Genomic DNA, 25,945 nt, shown 5'->3' on the forward strand with positions numbered 1-25,945 from the left:
TGCTTGAAGAGCACATCACTTACTATAGTATCCGAAAGCAGCACGACTCCACTCACCAAGTCTAATTAGAGCAAGAACATAACAAAAGATTTCCGAAAGAGCATTGGGAGTTGTCCCCACCCCCCACCCCCAGTGGTGTAAATTCCTCTACTCAGGTGTGGTCAATATAAAGATATGGCCCATACGCGACAGGCCATGGCTCATTTTAAGTTTTCACTCTTCAGCCGTTGCCAGGTGATAAAGATGCTGTACTGTGAACATGACGTACAGGAAGGAAATAATTCAACACTAAAATCTTACTTCTGTTGGAAATCCATCAAAGTGCAAAAACCCTGTTTAGTTTTAGTAGGGGTTTTACGGCACTTGCAACACAATAAGGTCATATAAGTGCTGAAGAATAGAGGTACAACAAGCAAGTAACAAACACAAAAAAGAAGGAGGAGAGATCAGGACGATAGATGTTTGATAGGAAAGGAGCAAACCCCACCAGAGCACCCGCTAACCACCCACTGCAAAAACTCTCTGCATGTGAGACAAGAATTTTGCTTGTATATTTGCAAATAAATATATATATATATATATATAACCCACATTACATGACAAAAGAGAAAAAAACAAACAAACACCCAAACACTGTATAATCAGATCAGAGTATCATTTTATATTGGCTTACCATACACTCACCAACAATAGAAAAATAAATCACACATCACTTATACCATACCCATTAGTCTGATATGAGAAACTGAGAAAAGCAAGCAGTCTTTAACTATCAAGTACAAGTACATAATGAAACCGATAAACGGATGTGAGTGAGGTCAGCGTCATAAAAGCTACACAATGAGGGAACGAGTTGTTATCTTCTACTACAGAATCTCCCTGACCAAAACAAAGTATTGGGTACAAATCATACAAAAAGTCTACAGTGTGAAACACACACCATGAGTTGTGTTTATTTATGGAATAAGGAAAGGGTACTCACCTATGTGTATATAAATGTACATGCATATATGGAAAATAGATCAGTCACAGGAACTGACACCTCTAATGATATCACCCACTCCCAGTGAAAAGGTTGATGCGGATGTATTATGAAAGCATATACCGGTACTTATTAATTTAGTTCAGAGACATTATGGTGCAAGCCCAGCGAACTTGAGTCACAAAGGACATGTTACCCTGGTCGTCAGTGTTTCTTCGACACTTTCAACTAAACTGCATAAAGTGTATGAGCTACACCTTGAACAATACGAACATACCAGCATTCCTTGCATTAACTACACGCAAGTTTACAAGCTTGACTGAGAGAAACAAAAAACAAAAAATCATCACATATTTAATAAGCTGGGGGACAGGGGAAACAATTAAACAATTATTTTAATGACAATGCTGCGAGCAATTCCGTCTAGTTCTACATTTACAAAATAAAATTATACTCCAATTTCCCCTTTCTTAAATTTTGTTTTGTCTTTACTTTAAATTAAAAATTATACATGTACATGAATTTTATACAAAACAATTTTCACAAAAGCAAACACACTTGAACATAAAATGAATGAATTTCTGGTTTCAGAGAATAGAGAACAAAATTCCAGCCATCAGCTCATATGGTTTTTAAAACAAAATTCAATCAAATTCCCTGAACAGTGTGCAGTATCTGAATATCTTGTAGTATTTATATTAGTTGCATTAGACTTAACATGGTTCTGAATACTCTGAACACTATCATTATATTATATTTCAAAAGTGCCTCTGCCAAGAACAGGTAACCAAACCATTTCAGAAAGCAGAGGTCCAGTATCTAAACCCAGCAAACTTAATCAGTAATCACATAATGGCCAATTTTAGATTCCAAGACTCTCAATCTGAAAAGATTTTCGCGTGCAGAAAAGAATGAAAAATCCAAATCATAGAAATCATTTGTCCATTTTTGCAAAGTCAGTATCCCATATAAAAAATACATGCAATTCATGTAATATCTCCATCTACATGAGTCACAAAACAGCCTCATAACACACTTTCAGCCTATAAAAAACTCACTACACATTCCACCAAGCATGCAGCCTTAATCCAGCAGTTCCAACTGCTGTTCTACATTGTGCAATACAACCCGGGTGCTCATAAACCACATCAGTGCCAAACATCAAGAGGCAAACACACATAAACCAAGCACAGAAAACCTCAAAATGTACATGATCACTAGATATTCCATAGACATCTGCCTTGCCTGTAAGTCATTCCTCAGCTATGCAAGCACTTACACCTAAAGGGGGACTCACTTGAAAAGGGGACAAACTCAAAGAGTGGGGGACAAGGAACTGGAATAAGGAAGCCCACCAGAATGTTGGAAGCCCAGCTGAGGTAACTTCATCAAAGAAAAGCACACTCACCGTCTCTAAAAATAGTCACCCACAAATCTCAGTCGTTAAAATTAACATCAATATCAGACAATAAACGTCATTCACACAGTAACCAAGGGGCCAGCACAATACTGACAGAAATATATACACATTTCTTATTGTTGGTGTAAGCGTAGAGCTGGCCAAAAAAAACCCCCCATACTATCATGCTACATTTGCCAACAAAACAAATAAAAAGGCCTGCACCCCCAACCTCCCTCTAAAAAAAAACAAAAACATGTAATTTCTGTACATCAAAGGTACTTAAGTAAATATGGTTGCGTATATAAAGAGTAAGAAAGGAAAAGGTTTTAGGTATGGGAAAAGACATTGAAAAGGGAGAGAGAGTGAGAGAGACAGAGAGAGAGAGAGAGAGAGAGAGAGAGAGAGAGAGAGAGAGAGAGAGAGACAGACAGAGAGACAGACAGAGAGACAGAGACAGAGAAAGAAACACTGAGACAGTGTGTGTGCGTGTGTTTGTGTGTGTGCCAAAAGGGGTAATCAGTGACCAGGCAACAGGAAACAGGTAGGACAATGTTGACGCTATCTCTCAGCACACTCACCCAGACACAATACAGATAATCATGAGATCAGATAAGATCCCTCTGACACAACTCCGTAACTGTCATGGATACACTCACTTCTCACTCAGACATTGGCCCAGACTCAGCACACAGTCAGAGACTACGAGGGGAAAAACTATTTCTATTTACTGCGGGCTAATACTTTGTAAAGAGACAAAATGCAAAAGAAGGAGAAAACCAAGTTCTGACAAGACATTTTGTCACTACTTGAGAAAAGGAATTTAGGCTACTGGGGCAACTACTCCCAATGCTCTACAAAAAAACTTCATTAACAAGAATGCCAAATGATTTTTGACCCCCCCCCCCCCCCACTCTCTCTCTCTCTCTCTGAAAATGAGCTGAGCATCACATCTCACCTAAAATGAACCTTGTAAAGCTTTTAAATGAGCAAACAAAAACATTTCTTACCTCACCACTTTCCTTTGCAAGTGTATGAAAAAAATCCGGAAAAATCCGGAGAAACTGGAGATTTGGCATCCCTGTATTAAGTACATTGTGTCCCTTGCTATTGTCCAGCGGTGAACGTGTGCTGCTCCACAGAAGATATATTCTTTAAAACTTTTCTACATCGGATGGAGCACAACGGATGCAGTGACAGTATCTGATATGCTGGATACATCACAAAGAAACAAGGGAGCCTACATCTTCAGGGACTGGGCATGGCACTGCTGCATAACTTATTTACACACCTAGTCTTTTTCACAACCACAACCTATAGCAGACCTCTATGAGAAGTGTAATCTGAACATATGCAAGCACATGTGTATTCTGAATATGGAAGTGCATGTAACTGAAAAGTAAAATATCTTTTTTTTTTCTGAGATCCTGAAAAAGTAAAATACTGGCATCAGCCTCAGATCTAAGCTAGACTAAAATGATTCCATGACAACAAATACATTTGTAAATAATTGTGAATCAAAACGTTTTCTATTCCTGTTGTGCAATGTATGCAAGAAAGGCTGGAAAAGGGAGGCAACTAAATTAATTCACTGTCCATGCAAGTCTCTAAGAGCTCTTCAGAGTTACTGTTACTTTTCCTGAGCTTTGTCTCAGATTTGTCATTGTCACTACAAAAGTAAAAAAAAGTCTCTTGATATGTTGAGATAGATTTCTAAACTCACTGCTGCACAGCTGGCTCTATATTTCCAAAGCTTGTCTAGAATCACCATCTAACAGACAGTGCAGTCTTGTTGCATAATAGCATAATAAAGAAATATATAACTCTGACATCTTAGCTCTACTGAATGCCTGACTTATCGGTCAGGGAAACTTCAAGATGAATCCAACTGAAACAGGCAACTTTTAAAAAAACCCCAAAAAGATGGGGGGGGGGGGGGGGGGGGGGGGGAGAAAAAAAAAAAAAAGAAGAAATTTCAAACATTTCATATATACAAAGTAAAAGCAGCTAGGAAATTCCAAGACACTACAAAACCCATCTCTCAGTCCAAACTCAGCCCCCCTCATATAACATAAGCAAAACATGTGGAAACAGCAGGCCTTCAAACATTGAAACAGGCAAAGGATATATGCGCAGAGAACAATACTGATTTGTGTGGTTATAGATCTCAAGCTATGCACAAGCAAAATGAATTCATGCATCAGAGTAGACATAATCAATCAGGGTGCGTCAGAAAACTTGAGCAAGAATATTCTAGCAAGCAAACAGGAGGACTTCCAACCGTTTCTCTTATTCACATTAAGTAAAGGTTACAGACACAAGGGTGTGACGAGGGATTTTTAACACACATTTACTACCACTGTTATAGTCTGTCAGAACACAAAATTTCAAAACTTAAGAATTTGTGCAATTCAAAACCTACGAATTTGTGAAATTAGAAACACTATTCAGAAAAAATCTTTTATGAGCTTTCTATGGGACTTAAATAAACCAAGGTTAAATGACTGCAGAATGTGATTAATATCTCTTATGGTAGTTAGCAATAGAAAACTGCAATACCAGTATCTATTTTAAGTATTTCATCTGCAAACAATCTGATAGTAGATATAGCTATATGTGTGTTAACTAAAAAAAATACCCATAAATCAAATAAAGGGAAAGTTGTGAAGGAAATTAAAAAACAGTAAAAAGAAAACCCTGGAATGTTTTTGCAATGGTACAAAATCATACAAAAGGCTTGTGGGGTTTTTCCTCTAAGACATCCTCATTCTTAGAGTGACACAGACACAAGCAAGCAAAATACAGTAGTCTCTGCCTACCAATACTACCATCCCACATTTAGGGTTCCGATTCGCTTAACTCTTAGAGTTTTTACCACCGTTACCCATTATAATCCCAAAAGCTTGATTCCAACTTCTAAACGGTGGAGACAAAGGCTTAGTCATTACTAATAAACCTGGTTCGGGAATAGTCCCGAAAAAACAAGCAAAAACGAGCACTAAACAAAACGAAACAGTTGTCACTACTATTGGACGCTCCCAGTGTCCAACGGGGTTTAAAGAGTAAAGATCCTCCTGTTCTTAGAGAACAGAATTTTTACTACACAAAAATCATCCCTAAGATACCGGTCTGAAAGGCTATATTTGGCCGAGATCCTGCATTTTAGATAAATATTTACTGAACCTATTCCCACGCACATGCAGCTAATCAATGAAGCAGCGAAAATTTGACATTGTTGTGCTGCCCGTTGCTTCACTTTCTTTAATGCAATCACATCTCTGTAGTAATCTCCATGAATTGGTACACTGGTGAGGAACTCAGAGAAGGAAAACTATGAATTCTGGACAGGTGAAAGGGCGGAGTAATGAGATTGACTTAGATCAGGACACTCAATGTTGAATTAGAGAAAATGGCATGCCTCAACAAATAAGAAGGAACCATTGCGATTAATCATCAAGGTTAACCACCCTTTGCTTGCCATGTTATAAGCCCACCCCGTGGTCATTTCAGTAAATGTCATTTCAAAGTAAAGGGCGGTCATTTCACCAATTGTAGGCCTGACCATGAATCACCGTGGATTCTTCCACCTGATGATTCGCTCAAGATCCTGTTCGCCTAAGACCATACATTTTTTTTCTCTAAAGCGCAGGGATCGTAGGCGGAGACTACTGTATCAATCAATTTTCACACTCACTTCCTGATCAAAACTTTTCCAAAAGCGGGGAGAGTTTGTGCACGTGAAAACAGCCGAAAAACATGAAAGTAATAACCAATGTGATTGAATAGCAGTAATGCTGATAGCGTTCTTGCAGGGTGGGGGTTGGGAGCATTGGGACACTGGATATGTCTTCAATCTTGCTTCATTTCGACTACATAATGAAAATCCTTGAACTTTTCCTGTCCTATACTTTATAACTCTCTAGCAGTGGAGAAAATCAACGGCATGGAACAACACTATCATGTTGAGGGTGTAGAAGGTGTGTTCTTTACTGTGCCATATAGACCAATATGTTTAGAGGTCTATGTATCTTAAATGAACATTATTGAATTTTTAAAACCTCAATGAAGTGACAAATCGAAACATTTCCACAGATAAAAATCTTGTTCAAGTGCAGTATGTACAGATCAATTCTGTACGTCAAATTTTTCTCTCTTTGAACAGAAAAATATGCATATATACTGGGTAAAGGAAGTAAACCGAGACAAACTTTCGAAAAATCCTGATAAGATAAATATTTACACGATGAAAACAAAAGAAAAAAAGGAGAAATGAAAAGTAAATTATCACATCCTCTTGAATAATAAAAATTTCTTTGTGTCTTGCACAGATCTTCTTCCATAGAGTAAATAAAGGAACTGTTGCAGAAATGCTGCTCAAAAAGCAAAGGGAAAAGACAAGACAGCATAAACAACACTAGAGAGGCAAAACCCATCGCCTGATGGCGATAGTAGGGAACAGCGAACACTTTCACGAAAATTGTATCATGGGCTCAGGAAAAATCTCATAAAAAAGTAACTGCATAGACACTTAAAAACAAGCACATCACAATACATAAAGTATGTGACTAAAACTGGCACCCAAGCTCATCTCCAGGTTGAACAATATATTCTTGACTACAAAAGGCAACAGTACTTGGAACATAGAAGGATATCCATAACATTGACAAAACTAAAGCCAACAAATCTTTCACCACTTCAAATGTTCTTGATCAAGGAAGTACACCCAAATATGAGATTCCTGGTGACACTAATAAGTTGAGGCAAACATTGGTCTTTGGCATATCAGCACACAGAACAGCGTTTTAAGGCTGCTTCTTGCCAGACACATTCAATTTAAAAAAGAAGCTACTCAAATGAGCCAACTTTTCTCAAACTTCTGCTGTGAACAATTTGAATGAATGAATTCCATGAGAGAATTGATCTGAGCACAAAACTAAGGAATGCTTAAATACCATTGTACACATTTTTCAAAATAATAGGGAGTACGGCTTAAACTGAGACTGTGAGGACATGTATGAAACCTTCAAATTTTGTTCGTCTTTTTCTGAAAGATAACAGACTACATCTACTTTTTCTACTTTAGACGTTCAAATAATCTTATTGACTTAATGAAAAATCAAATGTTGATGACACAATTATGTTGTAGGTTCACAGTATTAATATTACAAACGTGCAAAAAATTACCAGTCATTTCAACTCCACATTTGATATTTTAATTCAATAAGTGCAAAAAATGTATTCACTCAGTATTTTATCATTCATGCAAAATCAGAGAACGAAAGAGTTAAAAAGAAATGGTGTGCAAATCGAAAGAGTAAGAAGCAAACAATCTCATTAGGTTCATTTGAAAGAAAGAGACAATTTATCCTTCAGTGCACAACTCAAGAAAATCAAGTCACAAAAAATGTTATGCCCCCATCAACGTAGCGAAACAAAATCTGACCAGTGATCAATTACATGTTAAAGTTCTGTCAGCTGTGAAGGAGGGGGTCTACCACACAGGCGACAACAAGAACTGTGTCAGTGTATGTACAAATCGAAAGATCTTGGACTTGACAAGGCTGGTCGATCACGGGGGGATAATTGACTTCCTAGTCGTTGCTCGTGTCTTCACTCGTGACCGTGGTACTGTCCCATATGTGTTGATCTGCTTCGTCTGGGGATAGAAACGTACACAGCTATCTTACTGCTTCATGGGATGAAAAATATGAAAAAATAAGGCAACAATATCTCAAATAAAGCATCTAAGGAATACAACTTTCAGGGGTAAATAAAGCATTTTGCTGAAGCAATTCAAGTTTTCTGCAACTTTATATACAATGTGTAAGCTATTATACTGACTGCACAATTATAGCAATCGGTTACAGTGTGAAGTTCATAACCTCTTAACAATTAAAAAAAAATTGAATTAAATTTATTTAGTAATGGTGTCAAATAGAATTTCAGGCAAAGCACTCCAGTGTTACAATAATTTAATCTTATTCTATTCCACATAAATAAAACAACTGTGAGCCATCACATGGCCACTACTATGAACTACAGGATTCACTCGGGGGATGATTATAAGGGTAGAAACAACCAAACCTTTTACAAGAGGAGATCTATTCTTGGGGAAACAAAGGCACCACACTAAAGTTTGAAAAAGAAATATCCTGACTTTCAATAACAGAAGACCTGAAACTCGTATGTGTATAGAAAAGGTTATCATGTGTACCACACTTTCTTATGCAACAACGACAACCAAGTAAATGAGTTTTTAAGTGAATAATGAAAAAAAAAAAAAGAGAAAAAAAAACGGAGACAAAATCTGCAAAAAATCCCTGGCCTTAGAACCAAGCAAAAAAAGTTTCATTTGGGTTTGAAAACTGAAACATAAAATTGATTAGCTATAACCAAAAGGGTTTAGATATTGATTTGAACAGTTGATATTTAAACCATACCTTTTTGTTGCGAGACTGAAATTCAACATAAAAGTTTTAATTTCATAATCTTCAGTAATATTATTCTCTTTACAAAGAATCAGCTATCATTACACATTTGAAAAACGTTTTGATGTTGACCGTTACAGAACTTGTATTTTCTTCTTTATTTATCTGAGTTTGTCTTACCGAGGAACAGTCTTATATGGTAAATAAGAAGCATCAGAAGGAATCTCATATACTCTGAACACTAGACCTATCTATAAATTTTTTTATAAAAAGCCAGACCAAACACACCAACAGTTTCTATTTGTGGGTTCAATAGCTATGCAGAAACACATGGTAAATGACTGACAACATGCTTCGGTGACAAGATAGCAAAATGCATGAACGGAACTACGAAAAACTGTGGACAAGTTACAGTTGTTGATAGCAATGAACAAAAAAAATAGAAGGGAAAAAAACCCCTCTAATCTGTTACATGTTTCCAGCAGTTTGTCTGGACGATCGACTCATGGCTGGACACTACCATCAACATCACCCAGTCGGGGAAAGATAAGCATTTACTAGGGGTGCCACTTAGATCCAGTAAGACTTTCAGAAATTATAGCTGAAACTGAAAGGAAAGTTGATCATTTATAAGCTTTCACTTTTGACACAACAATTCTGGAAAACTGAAATTGTCAAAAATCCCAAAAGTTTCCAGCAGAATGGCACCCCTACAGCATTGTGTCAAGTTGACTCATGAGTTATTACACCAGCTGGTACTGGTATTGACATCCACGCTGCACAACTGTGTCAACCAATTAGAACAGTTTTATCCAAGTCACAAAACACGTTATCTACGAAGCTGTTGTTAAGACAGGCAATGGGCCCAACTAGCATTCCTTTCTTGTAACACTACAAGGTTGGGGAGGTGGGGTGAGAGGCAAGAGCAGGAGGCAAAGACAGATCATCCACAGCTCAGCCCAGGCAATGCAGCCTTGTGTTACCTTCTTGTGGGACCATGAAAAGCTGCCCTCTCAGACACTCAGTGTAATCTCTGGCCATAGCAACTAACCACTCATGCTTAGTCACTTTACATGACAAGCAGAGCATGAGTGGTAATTTCATTTCTCTAACATCTTCAAGAAATGGGAAAAAATTAAGACTGGACTGAAAATGCCAAATGAGCTACTGGTTTTCCTAATTTCACTAACACGCAATTGATTATTTACATGAATCTTTTGTTTCACTATAATCTAATATTTTTTACTTCTTCTGTGATAGGAAGATGGATTGGAAATGGAATAACTTCTGAAAAGTGATGGTTGACCGTGGGAAAATGGCCGGTGGTAGCCCAGACTGCTGGTAGAGTAAGCCCTGGGACGTTCCACATTCAACTGAGAGTGAGAGGCGCTTCCAGCACTTGGCCCTGCTCTGTACAGCCCTGGGCTCCCTGTCTGACCAAAGCTCTGGGAGCGAGGTAACTGCCGGCCCTGCAGACGTCTCAGGGTGGTGGCTGAAGCTGCTGTGACCGCACTCGGGCCGGACCTCTGTGGCTGAGGCTGCCAGGAGTGGAACGGGTCATAGTTTTCTCTTCGTGTGGGCGAAGGAGATGAACTTGATCTTCTTGAGTACATCTGAGGACTTTCTGATCGAGACATTGTTGTCCGGTGGCCGTAGAGAGGTTGGGGGGATGTGGGCGGTGGGAAGCTCAGCTCTTTCCTCAGCGTGGCCATCATGATAGCAAAGCTGCGTTCATCCGTACCTCTCTGTCGGGTAGCTGGACTGGACGGGCTGCTCCAGCTGTGGCTGTCCCAGGAGCTGTAGGGGCTGACTGGGGATGCTCGTGGAGACACTCCAGGACTGTTTGGAGCACTGCGCGACTCGCCTGCTTCATACACATGGCGGGGGATGGCTGAACCTGCCACAATAAACTCGTCAAGAGGTGGGCTGCAGTCACGAGTGGTGTTGACCTCAGGGTCAGAAGCTATTCCTGGCGTGCTGGCTCGGCTGCTGGGTGAGCTACCCCACAAGGCAGCAATCTCTGCAGAGCTGGGAGAGTCCACTGTGTCAACTTCTTCCTGAGGCTCCGGGGTGCTTCGATCACTGACCTCTGACAGGGTGTCCCATGTACTTTCACTCCACTCGGAGCACGAGTCTTCATCTCGGTTGTCTCCACCATCAGAACTAGCATCCATGTAGTTTTCTCTCCTACACTCTGACAATGACAAAGAACTATTATCCTTCATACTTGTTGTCACATGTGCGTCTTCACTTCCCTTTTCACTGCTTCCAAACTCTTTCCGAAATAAATTCTCCTGATCAGCCTTTGTGAGTTCCACAGGTTCTTTGTCTTCACACTCCACATTCTGAGTGATGTGTGCTCCACTCGAATTCTTATCAAGAAGGCTTTTTGAAGATTCAAGCCTAACATTATCAATGTTTGAGTCCTCAAAGTCAATAACAATCAAGTTAGACAACGCTTCCGGTTCACTGCCCTCCTCAGCCTCTTCAGCAATGGCTGTCTCTGTAGTCCCACGGCTTGGTAAATGTAAGATGGAATCATCCTCAATGGCCGGGAGATGGGGCTCAAACCATGGTATGTAAACATCCGGTTGATGACTGTCTAACTCTTTCGACTCCAGAGAGGGATGGTTCGGCCTAGTCCCTGCTCCTTCCCTCTCCACAGAACTCCTCTGTTCCTCTGAAAATGACTTGAGCAGGGGAGCCACTTTCCCTCGTGTGACAGAAACAGCTGTCCCTCCCCGGCCTGCCTGTATAGTTCTCCTTCTTCTTGGCATGAGGACTGTGGTGTCAGAAAGCGACCTCGACAAGACTCTCCGTTTAGGATCCACTGGTTTTTTAACCTCGCTAGATAGTCTCTCACTTGCATTAACCTTTTCCTTACCACTTTGAAATTTGGCAAAAAAACTACGCTTAGCATCTAAGTTTGAAGAAGCAATAACTAATGGCCTTGGAGTAACATTAGAAGAAGGGGGTAGAGATTGGCATCGCTGACTGCGATTTAGCACTGGACTCTCCTGCGTTAAAGGAGAAAAAATTTACATAAAAACATATCAGAAAGCTGCTTTTATTTGCAATGGGTTATTGGTTGTGAAGAAAAAGTCAAATAATGGTATGTAGAAATAAAAACCCTCACCAGAATAAAAAAATATTAAGCGTCTTTAAGGACAAGCATGTATGTACGGCATATTGTTTCCACGCTAGCAGTAGATAAATACATTGTTTGTTATGCATGTGCTGAGACACGAAAAACTGTGGGAACCAAATTTTAGAAAAGAATAGAATTTTTCACGCAACGCCCGCGTGAAAAAAAAAAGCCACAGCAACTGTCAACCAGAAATGTTGGTGAAAGGATCTTACAACTAGTCTCCCATCAAAATGCCAGCGCTAGAGGTTGATTTGCTGGAGGGAGCACCTTGACTTTTGTTTCCTTTTCTCTTGTAAACAGACAGAGTCAAGCTTTTCGTTACTACTGGAATCTATGCCAGAAAGGTCCTTTGGCTTATGTCTCATCAAAAAACAACATTAACCGCTCCATGTAAAATAATTTGCAAGCCATTTGAACACACACTCGTAGATTTTTGCATTTCCATTAAATGTCAATAAAAATCATGAAATACTGAAGTAAATGTTCATGAACCATTTACATCGTATACTACATATAATTAGACATAGGACCCATTAATTACTACTTCAAGTTACAAGGGTAACTGTTACAACAATATAAAAAGAAGAGAGAAAACAAATTATTAAAGGGGGTGGAAACCTGACATCAGGGTGAACAGATAACTATTAGAACTCAACCTCAAGGACAGTGATCCATTGCAAAAACAAATTCTAAAATTTTCCCTACAAACCTGTAGGAAATATGTACATGGAAGAAAAGTTTTACACAATATTTATCCTGGGCAAAAATGTCCATATATTGAAAAATATATGATTGTAAAGCTACCTGTGCACAGCTGCTAAGTGATGTGCGGATGATGATGAATATAGAACCCAAAGATGCAATCTTCTGTAAGCCTACCAACTACCAGTGATGAGAAAACTGAGTGGTCCAGAAAAAGGACGCTCTACAGCTAGGTGTGAGAAACCAGTGATTACAAAGAGAAAGTAGAGATCCCAAGTCATCTTTGAAAAAGATGCTTTCTAAGGCCAAAAAAAGAATCTCACTACTGAAATGAATGATAATAATATCCCTCTAGACCAAAAGCCATTTCTTTTTTAACTTTAAGTTCTTGAGCATGCCTTTCACAATATTTCCCTTGGATTATAGGCCTACCCGTTTTTCCATGAGAAAAAAAGTGAGAACAGACAGACAGTGTAAAATATGTTAAGAGATCCCGAGTTTTCAGAGGAGTGGCTTAAATCGACAACCAACCTCTCTCATAGAGTAGTGTCGCCGTGTGCTGGAAGGGATGGTGAAGGTCTCCGTGATCACACTTTCATCATCCTCACCCTCTTCTTCCTTCACACTAGTCAGAATCAAACCTGGAATGTAGAGGTGAATGTGAAATACACAGAGATATAGAGACTGATGGATGGATAGGCGGACATATAGACTGATAAAAACAACGTAGACAATGACAGAGACAGATAGCAAGAAATAAAAAGACATAAAGAGACAGAGAGATACCCAGACTTATAGAGACTGATAGATGGATAGGCAAATATATAAACTAATAAAAAAACAAAACAACACAGTGCAAGAGACAGATAGCAAGAGAGAGAAAGACATACAGATACAGTGAGATACACTGACATACAGGGTGATCAAAAAAAAACTACAATTTTTTTGGTGAATATCTCGCGCAAAAATTGTTCTAGAATGCTATAATTTGGAACACAATATTCATTCAAAAGGAATTTGTTTGATATAAACTCCACGAAGAAGAAACATGTTTTGAAAACTGAAACGGTTAAAAAAAATGCACCCAAAAAACGCAAAGTTCACCAATTTTAAAAATCTTGTAAAGGAAGTCGTGAAAAGATTAGTTGACCTTTTTCTTTATTTCCTCTTTGACATTAATTTTCCATCCCTGTGACATTTAAACAATATTTAATTCCTTTTACGGAGTTTTAAAAACCTAATGATTTCATTCTGAAATTCCTAGAAGCAGTGCTCCACATTCCCTCCTTTAGACTCGACACATTTTTAACGCATCGTTTGAAATATTCATTGGCGCCCTAACACAAGGACCTGCTAAACCATTAGTTTTTAAGCCACAAACACAGTACATGTTCACTAAGAAGTGGCTTCTAGAGACAAAAGTGTGGGGTGCCAAATATACAGCATTTTTGGAGTTAACATATCCTGCAGGGTGAAAATGGGCTTTGCACTTAACCAGATGTCATTGAGGAAATGATCCCATTTTACAAGAAAATTGAAGAATCATGAACACATTGCTATGCTTTGATCCATGTAATCTCGGCCTAGTGAATATGAACATGGTATAGTCGTAGGTTAAGATCTGCCATGAGAATGCAGACTGTTGATGTGTAGGAAAGTCCTAGCTGCAGATTGTTTACTGACAGACGTCTCATGGGACTCGGCTACCGAAATCTGCACTCTGGTGACGCTTAAAGGGCTGCGCATGGTGCGTGTTTGACCTGAAGTGGTCATTTTTTAAAAAACTTTTTAGTTCTGATTCGCTATAGATCCAAACTGACGGAACTACTCTACTTATGACGCCAAAGGTCTTGAGGGCACCTAAGCATTCTCTCCATGCCGAGTGCAGAACTTATGAAATGTCAGGGATGGTGAGTTCATGGAGAGGTAGTGTTCAATACAAAAAGCTCTCTGCTCTTAACTAAACGTAGCCATGATCTCAGCAGGCAAACAAAATTCGGGAAAAATAATATCTGCAGACTTCTGCTGTAGCTTGCAATATGACGCGATTGTTGCAACTTTTAGAGGTAGGCCTGATGCGAACAGGTGCGCCAAGCTATGAAAATGGCGACAAGGTTGAAAATGGGTAGTTTTTTTAATGTGCTATAAAGAGCAAAACCATTTAATGGACTAATCTAAAATACATATCAGACAAATTCCTTTTGGCTTCCAAACGTTATGTTCAAATCTGAAACGCAAAACTTCAGTATGGAGGAAGATATTTACAAAACAATTTGTTAAGTTTTTTTTTGATCACCCTGTATATATATATATATAATACTTAGACTGACAGATGGATAGATGGACATATAGACTCATAAAAAGTGGGTGGTTGGTGGGTACTCTCATGTGGTTTGCTCCTTCTTTCCTATCAAACATGTATCGTCTTTATCTCCCCTCCTTCTTCTTTGTGTTCGTTACTCCCTTGTAACACCTCTAATCCTCGACACTTATATGACCTTATTGTGTTGCAAGTGCCGAAAAATTCTTACAAAAAAAAAAAGACTGATAAAAAAATCAAAAGTAGAATGTGACAAACAAAATAGCAAGAGAGAGAAAGTCAGACAGAAATAGTGACTGTGAGGTACACAAAATCAAAGTACAGGAGATAGATGGAGATCTGGGAAAATATTTGAAGTTGACCAGACCCCCTCCTTTTCCTCTTTAAATATTACCTCCTGCAGAACTCTTGCTCTTTCCTACGCTGGCTTTCTGGCGTCTGTCTAATTCTGCGTTGTCTTCTATAAGTCTGTTGTCTGAAAGTACAATGGGTCTTTTTTTTCTTTCAAAGTTTTTAAGCTTGATTAAAGCAGGTATACATATATAGTGTACAGTAGTAGACAAACCATCTTGAATAGAAAAATGTCAAACTGAAAAATAAGTACATAACACAAAGTCAAAAATAATATTTTCCATTTCAATCAAATTTTATTAACTTAAAGGCACAGCACTAAGCACTGCCTATCTTTAAAGCAAGTAAAATGATGCTACAGTCATTATTTGTCTTTAATCCCAAGATCTATCACTGCATAGGACAGCTTAACACAACCTAGTTTTTCGAGGTTAACATCGAGATCAGGAGACAGATGATTCACCCCTCTTATCACAATTTGGCAGTCTGGTCTTTACATGGGGTCTTTCGTTTCTGAGCTCATTATCTGCACTTATTAACAACACTCACACAAATGCTCACGTCTTGATCAAGAGAGACTTTACTCAAATTCATGCAAGATCTTTATGATAAAACATTGTGAAACTACAGAAAAAGTTAGATATACATGATAAACTGTAGAAACCTTTCTCCCATACTACTCAGAAACGACCACAACTCTTCTGCCAGTATTCTTTGTTAATTTTGCAATAACATTTTTTGGGGGTACATTTCCCCTCATAAGTCCAACCAACAGTATAGAACACAATAATATCTCTTATGTCACATGACTGCCGCCCCACAGTGCGTGAGCCAGGACTTACCCAGCTCGTCCTCCCCGGCCCCGTCAGCCTCATCCCCTAGAGCCCGGTGTCGTTGTGCCAGGCCCGTCCCATCATCAGACAGGTCGCTGGTGCTGTAGCTGCGCCGCAGGTGATCCACCAGCTTAGACTGGCCCTGGTGCACACAACGAGGACATGTGGGTAACTCAAGCATCTCTTTTACTTTTGTTCGTTTCTTTTTCTACCTGGATTACATTCTACTGTTTGTACAAATTTGAACATTTTACCAAATACCAACACACGGTTTCAAATATTAAATACTCTGCTCTGAGGTAAGAGTACAAAAAGGAACAGCATAAATATTGCTGCTGATCCCACTTCTGAGCTTTTTCCCTTTTTTTTTTTAGTTTAAGAAATAACCTCTTCAGTTCGAAATTACTAAAATTTCATGGCGATATATCTTATCATAGCTAATACTGGGAATTTATATTCCATTTGTAAAACCTCTCCACAAAAAAACCCCCTAATGCAACATGTGCAAATAAAGTTTCACATATGCTTCATGAACAACTCCCCGATCAACATGTGGTTAATAATATCACCTTTCAGCCATTGAAAGCAGACCACAGACCTAATTGCAATATTTCATTGGCTAGTAATTTTAATCAAGTATTGACAGCCACTACACAAAGGGCAGAGGTAATTCCCGGTCACAACATCAGGTCTGCTTTGTACAGCGCTGACAACAGCTCTGAAAAGAAAAAACCTTCAGCCTAATCTCTGCCTGTATCAACTAATATCAGTCCCTAATCACAGTGCAGTGATTTGATTGGATATGGGAAAACTGAAATCTTATCAGTAGAGGGCAGTGTTCATGTTTCAAATTTTATCATTGGAGTAAACGCCGACAGGCTGAGACAGATAACCAATTTCTCTGTTAACGGCTAATCCATCTCTCCGACTTCAGCTGTGGATATAACATCCCATTTAGAGGTTTACAAATATGAAAACCCACTCTCAATTAATAGGTAAATAATCATTAAAATAAGGAAAAACCCTGTTGAACAACCGAACATACTCCTACAACTGGAGAACAAATGTTATACTAAACACACCTCCATACTTAACATCAAGCTTACCCAGTCCAAAAGATCAGTTTAAGTTAAAAATACATGTGATATTAATTTAAGTATGTCCCAGACGGCCCATACAAAATGGTGAAAAATTAGAATGTTTTAAGTGTGTCGACGCTTTATGTGTCTAGCAACATTTGTGCAATTCTGACCAATGTGCTTCCAGATTGGTTTCAGATTAAAACATGGATAGACTGGACTGAGACCTTTGAAAACCAGACTTAAAAATTATTTTTGCAATGTAGGCAAACAAAACAAAAAAGATAAAACAGCTACCAGAACTTGAAAACAAAGCAGAACCTTTGAACAATTGATTATCTAAATTACATTTATGCTTTATAAGGAGCCTGCAATATGCACTTGTTGCTGCTTGGTTTTATTTTATATGGGGTAGAAACCCACCAAGATATCAACAGGTCATCTTAAAGGTGGCTATTGTAAACAGAATGGAGAAAAGAGAAATAAAACTACACATCTCTAGTTAGTTTACCTTTTCCTGACAGCCTGTTTTTAACATATGAATCATAAACCAACTAGAGATAGGAACCAAAAACAAGAGGAACCTCTGACCTACAGTTAGGACAGACTTACCATGATGGCTGTGCGCATGACCACTTGAGAGGCATAGCTGAGGCCTTTGGTGCCCAGAGAGAGCAGGGTGGAGTAGCCTTGGCGGCTTGCCTGCTCTATCATTTCATCTATGTCCTGAAAAGGAGACATCAAGATTGGTACACAAAATACACCAAGAAATAGCATAAAGAATGTACTGATTTCAGTAGGCTGGCACTGCAATTACTGGAATAAATCTTGTTTGTACATGCTGGGAAAAGTAAGTCACAAAGTTGACATATAAACCAACTGTGTTTCTGCCCGGAGGTGGTTCAGCAATAATGCAAGGCTACAATGAAAATCATTCCAATACACAGTAAACAAGCAAAAAGAGAACAAAAAAAAGCTTTAGAGACAAATACGTCATTGCTTGGAACTCCCCTCCCCTATCCTCACTTTAAGAATGCCAAGTCATTACGCTAAATAAGCATGGGTACTCACCAATACTTTCTACATTCTACATCCTTTTTACTACTATATCTAATCAAAAACAGATATCTTTCATGGGTGACCATGTGCAGAAATAAAGCCAAAAACTGATTTTTTAATGAATTTTACACCCCATATTCATAAACGAGAAGAACAATTTACGCCACACTGACACCTACCTTTTCTCTGCGTGCCAATTGAGGATGAACAAACTTTTTGAAGAGGAAACTGGAACCTTTAGTCATAGGAGACAGCATCCATAGTACAAAGATGATCTTCAGCTCATAATAAAATGGTAGCCTGGAAAATGAAGCATTATAATATATGAATTAATTCATCCCAGTGGAATTAAGTTGTTGAGTGGAATATGTTGTGCCGTTATGACGAGCCAGCCCAATTTTGATCACATTTCCCCTCCCAAAATGTTTGACATTCGCAATAGTTGGTAGTGACAGAATCAGACCCAGACAGAGCTGGCTCACCACCCAAACCCAATCTTCAAAAGATCAAAATCAACCCAACTATGGTCTACTAAAGGAGACAGCAAGACGACAAAGAAATAAGAGATGGAAAAAATTAGCAAAGCTCATCAAATGTGCCCAAGAGTGACTGGTCAAAGATGGTTACACAGTGTTAAGACGATTAGCTTTGAAGATTAAAAATTTTTTAAGTCACAATAGAAGGAATCAATAACTACATTTTATATTGATAATGAAAATTATTACCAAGGTTACTAGTCACACACTTCTCACTGTTTTGAAATTTTGATAGCATAGAAGTAGGGCAACAAACACTAACAATGTCATCACTTAAAAGCGGCCCCCATGTGATATTCTGACAACCTTTATTAAACGTTGAGGATTCTGATGATGACTTTCCCCCTAAATCTGGTGACAATGCGAGGAATTGGGAACGAGGGTTTTGTCCTGCCACTCAGGACAACCTGGGGGATCAAGTGTGTGCATCAAACCAAGGAATAAACTTAATGTTATGTCAAAATTGACCGGCACATCATTCCCAACATTTTAGCATCATCGTTGTCATAATCATAACCATTATCATATCATCATCCTCATCAAGAACCAAACAAGTTTCCTTTTACCCGTTTAATTTTAAAAAAAACATACATAACAAAAATGAAAAAACGAAATCAATCAGTATCTTTTATTTTCATTTTCCCCTCGCAAACATTTTTATCTGGAGAGTTGAAAACATACAAACTTCTCCAGCATTCCCGAATATTTGTACATTTAAGCCACATTTTCGTTTATAACTCACCATGAAAGAAAGACATCAGAGAATGTTTCTATGGAGCAGAACAATGCAAAGACTATCCAGTACATCATCCATTTTACCTGAAAGAACACAAGAAAAAAAATCATGAACTTCATCTTCAACTTGAAGCAGAATAAAAAGTGCACAAACAATCCCAACATACGATGTTTTGGGACACATTTAACACAGACAAGAGAAATAAAGGAGGGGAACTCATCTTCGGCACACACCAAACGTTTCCCCCAGTTGCCCCCCTTGGATCAAACCGTACTTCACGAGAGTGTACATAAACAACCATTGGCCATCCCTGTATCGAACAGTCAACAACGGAGGTTTATCGTCTACCCACCGCCCCTACACGAACAAGCTACGGACATCATGGTACAGTTTCACCTATCTGTCTATGTGTCGTGGGTGAGTAAAAGGGGGCAAACTTGGTGAGAATTCACAAGCTGTGTCACTGAACTGTTACCCACTCTATAATTATTATTTTTAGCACGTTGAAAGACTTTCCCCGCCACATGTATCTCATCGAACACACGTTGTAAACAGCATACAAAAAAAAAAGAGGATCAAATTAAAAAATTGTCGTAAAAAGCGTTATTCAAGCTTCAAGTTGTGAGGATCGTAGACATTACACAAAATAAAGTACGTAATGACACCATTTCGAGTCACGATTATTATCTTTCTCGGAGCTTGTCTTCAAACTATGGTTTCTTCTTTTCGATCCAAAATCACCCCCAAGAACATCCCTGTGTAGGCATTCTTTATGTTATGTTAGACTGGCGTTCCTACGGTCTTGCTAAAACAATATGTCTTCCTTTCTTTTCCTGGATACCGTCAAATGGTTCTGTCATCGTGATAAACATCAAAGACAAGTACCCCTTGACCCAGTGACCAGAAACTTTTCGTCACTTGGTGCGAGTTTATAGATTAATCCCTTAGATGTGCGTGATCCTGTGGCCCAGACAACACGTGGGGGCGACAGAGAGTAAGGGCGGGTAATGTGAAAAACCCAACATTCTTCGGCAATTACTGGACCAACTTTCGGATACAGTTAAGTCGCTCGGACGTCAGCACGCACAGATCGACGATTTACTTCCATCGTCTAGTTAGCGGCGGGGGTAAACTCAACTGGCTCGACTGGTATTTACCAGAGGACAATTACGGGAGCGCATCAAGCCCATCAGACCGGAGTCAGGAGAGCTCACACAATGATTGAGCTAATTTGCGAACAGCAGAAAGTCCTCGCCTCCTCCCTAAGATATTCTACAAAACTCGTACAGTGCACGTTCTTTTCTATACACTCTTCGATCACCGGGAGGTCGGTGGCCGGATCCAAGCTCTCTTTCTTGATAATTTGGATTATGTAAATGGAAGCTAGACTTCACTAAAATGAATAAAGGGTAAAAACAACCGGTAAAGAACTAAAAGCGTAAATGTGGCTTGTTAAAGAGAAATTTTAATTTACTTTAAAAAATAAATCAGCAAGACACAAAGCGCGATAGAGGAGTAACCTGGATATTGCAAGGTAAGTACACCTTGATAATGATTGCGGTGGTGAAATGTTTTTAAAAAAATCTTGAGTAAAAGTTTTACGGCACTTGCAACAATAAAAACATAAAAGTGTCGAAGATTAGAGGTGTTACAAGAGGAGAGTACCAAACACACAAAAAAGGTGAGGAAATAAGTACGATAGACGTCGTTTGACAGGAAAGAAGGAGCAAACCACACCACAGCACCTGAAAACCACCTATGGTGAATCAATGCATTACTATCCCGAATCTTCCCTCCAGAAAAACAACAACAAACAACCAAACAAGGAAACCCCCCCCCTCCCCAAAAATATTATGTGTACAACACAAAACGTTTCCCGACGTCTATAGCTGTGTATACACGTATATGTTCTTCACTATAATGCAAGCCGTCATCGACGAGAATTCCGCTCTGTTCTCTCACACCTGCCTTCATGCACGGATATTATGAATTCTTTATGGCCCAGTGCGCTGAGACAAATGGTGTGTTTGTGGAGCTGGAAAGTAACCCGATGACGGAGCGACTGTTGGGGCCGTCGTAATATCTGTAATCCAGTAGGTTCTGCGAGCAGGTGGTGTAACTGGGCGTGAATTACTGCTGCTTGATTACAGTACATGTCTGTAGCCTACTGCACAGTCGTTACAGGCCCCGATGTCCTTTACAAAGAACAGTTAACTGGGCCTTTATCAATCATCTCATAGGTTCTTTTTGTTTGTTTTAGTAGAGGTTTTACGGCGCTCGCAACTGCATAAGGTCATATGAGCGCCAGAAGATTAGAGGTGTTACAAGAGAGTAAAAAACAAAAAAATGAAGGAGGGGGGATACGGACGATAGATGTTTGATGGGGAAGAAGGAGCAAACCACACCAGAGCATCCGCCAACCACCCACATAGGTTATTTGAATAAGAAATACAATCTCTACACTGTTTACATACATTGTGTGTTTCAAACACTGACGCCCGTATGGGTATATAAGTCGTTTGGAAGGCAGGTCCAGGCTGCACGGTTTCTACTGCATCCTCTTGGGTCGACATACAGCTAGGAATGAAAGAGGACTAGACAGGAGACAAAAGTGTTTATTATACATATAGGCCTGCATTGAAACTATCAGGTCCCTTCTTCGCAAAATACATCGTATCACACGAGTGACATACCACGGGGAGGGTGGACGGGGGCGGGGAGAATGCACCCTCGATTGGCATAACTATTTTTATATCTTCTGGTCCGCTTGGGATCCCAATACCACGAATCGACATAGGTAAACAAAGAGCACTCTGAACTCGTAATTGAATCTATATATATTATAGAGCCCACAAATGAAGCAACACAAGCTGGGTGAGTAGACAGAGGCTGGCCAAGAAATGAACAGCACCTATATTAACACAAGTGTACATAGATTGAGATCCCATACAAACCAACTATATGCAACAAATTACTGTGTAACTAAACAAAAAAAAGAACAACCACCAAGCAACCTCTTTGACATTGGTCAGTTATCTATGCTACGAGTAGCCAGTATGACAATGTGTAGTGTGAGTGTGCGTGCGTGCGTGTGCGTGTATGTGTGTGTGTGTGTGTGTGGTGCAGTGTGTGTGTGTGTGTGTGTGTGTGGTGCAGTGTGTGTGTGTGTGTGTGTGCGTGTGTGTGGTGTAGTGTGAGTGTGCATGTGTGTGTGTGTCCGTGAGCACGCAATAAGCGAGAATAATATACGTAACGAGAAAAGCAAATGAAGCTTTCACATATTTCGTGTCGACAAGGAAAGTCCTTTTTAACGCCCATTGCTGGGAGCTGTTAACATCGACGGTCCTTGTGAAAAAAAACCCCGGTGTACTGTTACAGACAGGGCAACGCCCAACATTTACCGTGTGCACTGAAGCTTAGGCCTAATACACTGTGGTGAAACCGGATCAGCACAACATAAGCATACCGTTCAAAGAACTGATTTTGATATACAGTTCAACCTGCCCTAACGTCCACTAGCCCAAAACAATCACATGCACAAATGACCATACCCCCCCCCCCCCAACACACACACCCCTATTGCCTTTTTTTCTACATCATAATGGCACTATCCAAAACGTCCACCTGAAACGAACACACAGCTGTCAACTATACAAAATTAAAAACAAAACAAAACAAAACAAAAAACCTATACCCAGGCGGCGGCTCGAGAGAGTGGGCACTGGCTTAGTAACCCCCTCCAAACTCTTCACAAAACACTTTCCTGCATTCAACAAATGGAAACTACACTGCATTTAAAGCAGACCTGCAGCAAAACATCTCTTCAATAGACTGGTGGGCTTTTTCTCATTATTATTCGCAAATCCGATCTTCAAAGTTCATAATAAATCCTCTTCAACATCGACAAACCCACAATAACAACACTAAAACTGAGACCTTCAAACGCGTATTGAATACGTTTTTTATTTGTCTTTATTTTTATTTTTATTTTCAGTAAAGTTTTGCGGCACTTGCAACACAATTAAGATCACACATAAGTCCCGAAGGATAGGATTTAAAAAGAGAGTAACAAACCTAAAAAGAAGGAGAGATAAAGGATGACAAATGTCTCAAAGGAAAGAATGAGCAAACTACATAAGAGTACGCCAACTATCCAATGATTTTTCTTGTTTGTTGTTGAGCTTAGTTTTGTGTTGGTTGTTTGTTTGTTGTTTTCTTTTTTTTTTTTGCTTTCTTTTTAGGGGGGGTTCTCGGCAGCTGGGCAACCACTTTTCTCCTCATCAATGGACGGTGGTCTTCGGCGACTTCCAATGTACTTTCAGTTGTGAAAGTTAAGGCCACAGTACCGTAGCCATCTACCCAATGTGGCACATTAAGTTTCATAAACGTATAAGAGACGCCGTGCTCTAAAAACGTTCACAACTGGTACACCAAAGCCAAAACAAAAGGCAGAACAGCATTAAGGCCTAATTGATGGGCGCTCCTCCCTTAAACAAAGCCAGCCCCCGGGGCTCTGACTACTTCATGTGACAGGTGATGAAACAAGAGGGCTCCCCCCCCCCCTCCTGTGATATGAATAATTCACCGATGTCACTTTCATGCCTCATGCCCCGTGCGCGTTTCGAGGTGTGCGCCGTGTGCTGTATCTTGGGCGTGTAACTAGCCTATGAATGTGTTCTAGCCAGCAGGCAGACGAGGGTGTGTGTTTCAGACAGAAAAAGAAAAGATACACACGCACGCAGGCACACTCACATACACGAAGATTCGAAAAACTAACAGACGGGAGGAACAACTTTAAGGGAGAAGACGACAAGAATACCAACCCACCATGGAATAACGATTTTACACTGTTCACACGCACGCACGCACATACACACGCACGTACATACACACACACGCGCGCGCGCACACACACAACACACAAAAATCACACACACACACAAACGCGCGCACAGAATCGTATAAGTATTCGTTTTTGTAGTTGCATCCCTTTTCACAAGGGTTTTCATTGAGATCTTTCTTTCAAACTTGAGTCTACTGCTTGCTAGCGTTGTGTGTCAGATGGCCTCTGCGCTGCGGGAGAGCTCAAACTTTCAGTCATGAATTCGCCAAAAAGTAAGTAAACAAAAAAGTTTGAATTTTAGGGGAAACGCGGCAAGAAAAAGTGCCATGTGTGCTAGGTGAGGGATGGCGAGGGAGTTGAGGGGGAGGGGAGGGATAGGATAGTACAGAATGTAAAAAAAAAACCCAAGAGAGGAAGACCGTCCGATGTTCTTTTAAGTGGTGGGTGCGTGTGTGTGTATATGTGTATGTGTGTGTGTGTGCGTGTGTGTGCGCGTGCGTGTAAGGGGATGGATGGATGGGTGGACGGCAACTGGGCTCAACGACCAGAAAAAATTAAAAGAAGAAGAAAAAACCCCCCAGAGACAATCTATTAAATAATAACACGCATGCATGTCTGGGGTTACCCGCTAAAGGTATGTTGCAGGAGGGAATCCATGGTGAGCGTGAGTGAGTGTGTGAGGAGAGAGAGAAAGAGAGAGAGAGAGAGAGAGAGAGAGAGAGAGAGAGAGAGAGAGAGAGAGAGAGAGAGAGAGAGAGAGAGAGGGAGAGAGAGAGACTGGAGGATTAGAAACAGGCCGCACTCCGTATAAACTCGTCAGGAACTGAAGGCTGCACTTCACAAGGAATGGCAGGGGATTCTTCAGAAAACCATAAGGACATCAATTAAGTCAATGAACAGATGTTTGTATCAGTAATTCAAGCTGGAAGAGACCACAGGCCATACTGAGCAAACTTTGATTTGGATTTTGCAAGGATCAGTGTGTATTAAATTATCTCCCCTGAATAGGGAAAGACATTAATTGTCAATTCTTTTTAGGTCATGTTGGCAGAAAATGAATAAAGATCTCGTGTACCAAGTTTCTCTTGGCTATGTTGAACTAACCTCTTCACTGCTGAGTAGACGTGTGTTCTGGCTTGTATTCTCATATTATTTCATCTGGTTGACAAAAGAAGTTTTACTTGGTATAGTTACCGTTTGTGATTTTTGCTTATTCTGAAACAATTCTCTGTTTTAAAATATTCCAAGAATGAACATTTTATCTTGTCGGTACAGATGTTGATGGAAAATTTTCAGCAGTGAAGGGGTTAATAGTAAATGAGTTATTGCACTTTTATGGTGGGTATGACAGAACTTTTGCAATACGGTATATTTAAAAAGTTAGACGTAGTCAGAAACAACAAGATCAGAGAAATGGAGGGAATAACACCTGTCCTCCATTATTATTCAAAGGCAAACGATCAGGTGGTTCGGACATCTCACACGTATGGCACCTAACCAGCTTGCCAGTAAAGCCTACTACAGGAAAG

At 39.7% G+C, this 25,945-nt stretch overlaps 1 protein-coding gene across 1 annotated transcript in view; it reads right to left on the minus strand.

The window, feature by feature from the left end:
- Positions 1–3,790: 3,790 nt before the first annotated feature.
- Positions 3,791–25,945, minus strand: part of LOC101860471 (receptor expression-enhancing protein 1) — a 46,954-nt gene continuing 24,799 nt past the window's right edge. The window contains exons 4-10 of the mRNA XM_035973039.1: positions 19,580–19,656; positions 18,481–18,601; positions 17,855–17,968; positions 16,173–16,305; positions 15,374–15,454; positions 13,191–13,300; positions 3,791–8,037 (exon numbers count right to left, since the gene is read on the minus strand). Of these exons, the coding sequence (XP_035828932.1) occupies positions 7,951–8,037; positions 13,191–13,300; positions 15,374–15,454; positions 16,173–16,305; positions 17,855–17,968; positions 18,481–18,601; positions 19,580–19,656 (723 nt within the window). The 3' untranslated portion in view covers positions 3,791–7,950. The remainder of the gene's footprint in view (positions 8,038–13,190; positions 13,301–15,373; positions 15,455–16,172; positions 16,306–17,854; positions 17,969–18,480; positions 18,602–19,579; positions 19,657–25,945) is intronic.

Source organism: Aplysia californica, unplaced genomic scaffold, assembly GCF_000002075.1.
Source record: "Aplysia californica isolate F4 #8 unplaced genomic scaffold, AplCal3.0 scaffold00025, whole genome shotgun sequence".
In the NCBI taxonomy this organism is placed as follows: domain Eukaryota; kingdom Metazoa; phylum Mollusca; class Gastropoda; order Aplysiida; family Aplysiidae; genus Aplysia; species Aplysia californica.